The 2,033-nt window shown below is 57.0% G+C and overlaps 1 protein-coding gene across 1 annotated transcript in view; it reads right to left on the bottom strand.

The window, feature by feature from the left end:
• The window catches only part of ARHGEF10L (Rho guanine nucleotide exchange factor 10 like), a 48,705-nt gene that overhangs the window by 6,576 nt on the left and 40,096 nt on the right, over window positions 1-2,033 (bottom strand). Inside the window, exons 20-21 of the mRNA XM_031062979.1 lie at window positions 1,624-1,766; window positions 606-780 (exon numbers count right to left, since the gene is read on the bottom strand). Of these exons, the coding sequence (XP_030918839.1) occupies window positions 606-780; window positions 1,624-1,766 (318 nt within the window). The remainder of the gene's footprint in view (window positions 1-605; window positions 781-1,623; window positions 1,767-2,033) is intronic.

Raw genomic sequence — 2,033 nt, 5'->3', positions numbered from 1 at the left:
CAGAGAGAGAAAGGGAATGAGGCTGGGATAACCTGGAGTGGGAATGGGAATGAGGTTGGGATAACCTGGAGTGGGACAGGGATGGGGGACGCAGATGGGATCACAGGACAAAGTCAGGATCCAGGGGTGGGATCATGGGACACAATTCCTGCCCAGCTCCATCCCTGCCCTGCTCCTTGGGAAAGCTGTGGATCCTGCTGGGACCTCTTGGGGTGCCCCATTCCCCAATTCCCCTTGGATCCTTTAATTAATCCCCCTCATTAGCTGTTACTTAGGATCCCACTGGGCAGCAGGGCGGTCCCATTTCCTGATTCCTCATGGATCCATTAATTAATTACCCTAATCAATCATTAGTTGCTCACTGGGCAGCAGCAGGGTGGTCCCATTCCCTCAGTCCCATGGATCCATTAATTAATGACACTAATAAATCATTAATTGCTCACTGGGGAGCAGCAGGGTGGTCCCATTCTCTCAGTCCCACGGATCCATTAATTAATGACCCTAATCAATCGTTAGTTGCTCATTGGGCACCAGCAAGGTGATCCCATTCCCTGATTCCCCCCGGACCATTAATTAACGGCCCTAATTAACGGTTAATTGCTCACCGGGCAGCAGCAGGGTGGTCCTGGTGGCCACGTTGATCTCCTGGAGGTGCTCCTGGGTCTCGGTGTGGAACAGGCGGATGGAGGAGCCCTCGGCAAAGGCCATCCAGACCCCGCTGCCCGCCCGCACCATCAGCGTCACCGCGGCCGCGGGGTCGGGGTGCGCCTCAAAACAGTGCTGGGGATTACCGACATTCCCGGGATTACCGACATTCCCGGGATTCCTGCTCTTCGAGCACAGAGCTCCACCAGGAATTCAGCTCCCAGCCCTCCCTGCCAGAATCCAGCCCCACTCCAAGCTCCTTCCAGGGCATTTTCCCATTCCTCTTCCCACTCCCATTCCCATTCCTGTTCCTATTCCCATAACCCATTCCTGATCCCATTCCCATTCCCACTCCCATTCCTGTTTCCATTCCTGTACCCGTTCTCACTCTTCCTCCTGTTCCTGTTCCTATTCCTGTTCCTGTTTCCATTCCCACTCCCATTCCCATTCCTTTTCCCACTCCCATTCCCATTCCTGTTCCTATTCCCATTCCCATTTCTATTCTCACTCCCATTCCCATCCCTGTTCCCACTCCCATTCCCACTCCCATTCCCATTCTTCTTCTCCTTCCTGTTCCTGTTCTCATTCCCGTTCCTGTTTCCATTCCCATTCCCATTCCCACTCCCATCCCTATCCCTATTCCCAATCCCATTCTCGTTGTTCCTGCTCCCATCCCTATCCCCATTCCCATTGTTCCCGCTCCCATCCCTATCCCCATTCCCAATCCCGTTCCCGTTGTTCCTGCTCCCATCCCTATCCCTATTCCCAATCCCGTTCCCGTTGTTCCCGCTCCCATCCCTATCCCCATTCCCAATCCCGTTCCCGTTGTTCCTGCTCCCATCCCTATCCCTATTCCCAATCCCATTCCTGTTGTTCCCGCTCCCATCCCTGTCCCCATTCCCAATCCCGTTCCCGCTGTTCCCGCTCCCATCCCTATCCCTATCCCCATTCCCATTCCCGATCCCGCTGTTCCCGTACCTGGCTCTGCAGCTCGGGTGTGCCCAGGACGCTGACGAGGTTCTGGGAGCTGGCCCAGAGCGACTCCTCCAGCACCAGCAGCGCCCGCACGGGGCCCGGCCCCACCCGCAGCATCCGCACCGCACCCGCGTCCCACAAACCCTCTGGGAACGGGATCACCGGGAATGCGGTCAGGGATGGGAGCAGGGATGGGCTCTGACCCCACCCGGGGCATTAACACTGAGCCTGCACCCCACAAACCCTCTGGGAACGGGATCACCGGGAATGCGGTCAGGAATGGGCTCAGGAATGGGCTCTGACCCCACCCGGGGCATCCACACTGAGCCTGCACCCCATAAACCCTCTGGGAACGGGATCACCAGGAATGGGGTCAGGAACGGGGTCAGGAATGGGGTCAGGAATGGGAGCAG

Source organism: Geospiza fortis, unplaced genomic scaffold (assembly GCF_000277835.1).
Source record: "Geospiza fortis unplaced genomic scaffold, GeoFor_1.0 scaffold4, whole genome shotgun sequence".
Lineage (NCBI taxonomy): Eukaryota > Metazoa > Chordata > Aves > Passeriformes > Thraupidae > Geospiza > Geospiza fortis.
Note: the sequence above shows the minus strand (reverse complement) of the source record. Positions and strands in the feature narration are given on the sequence as shown.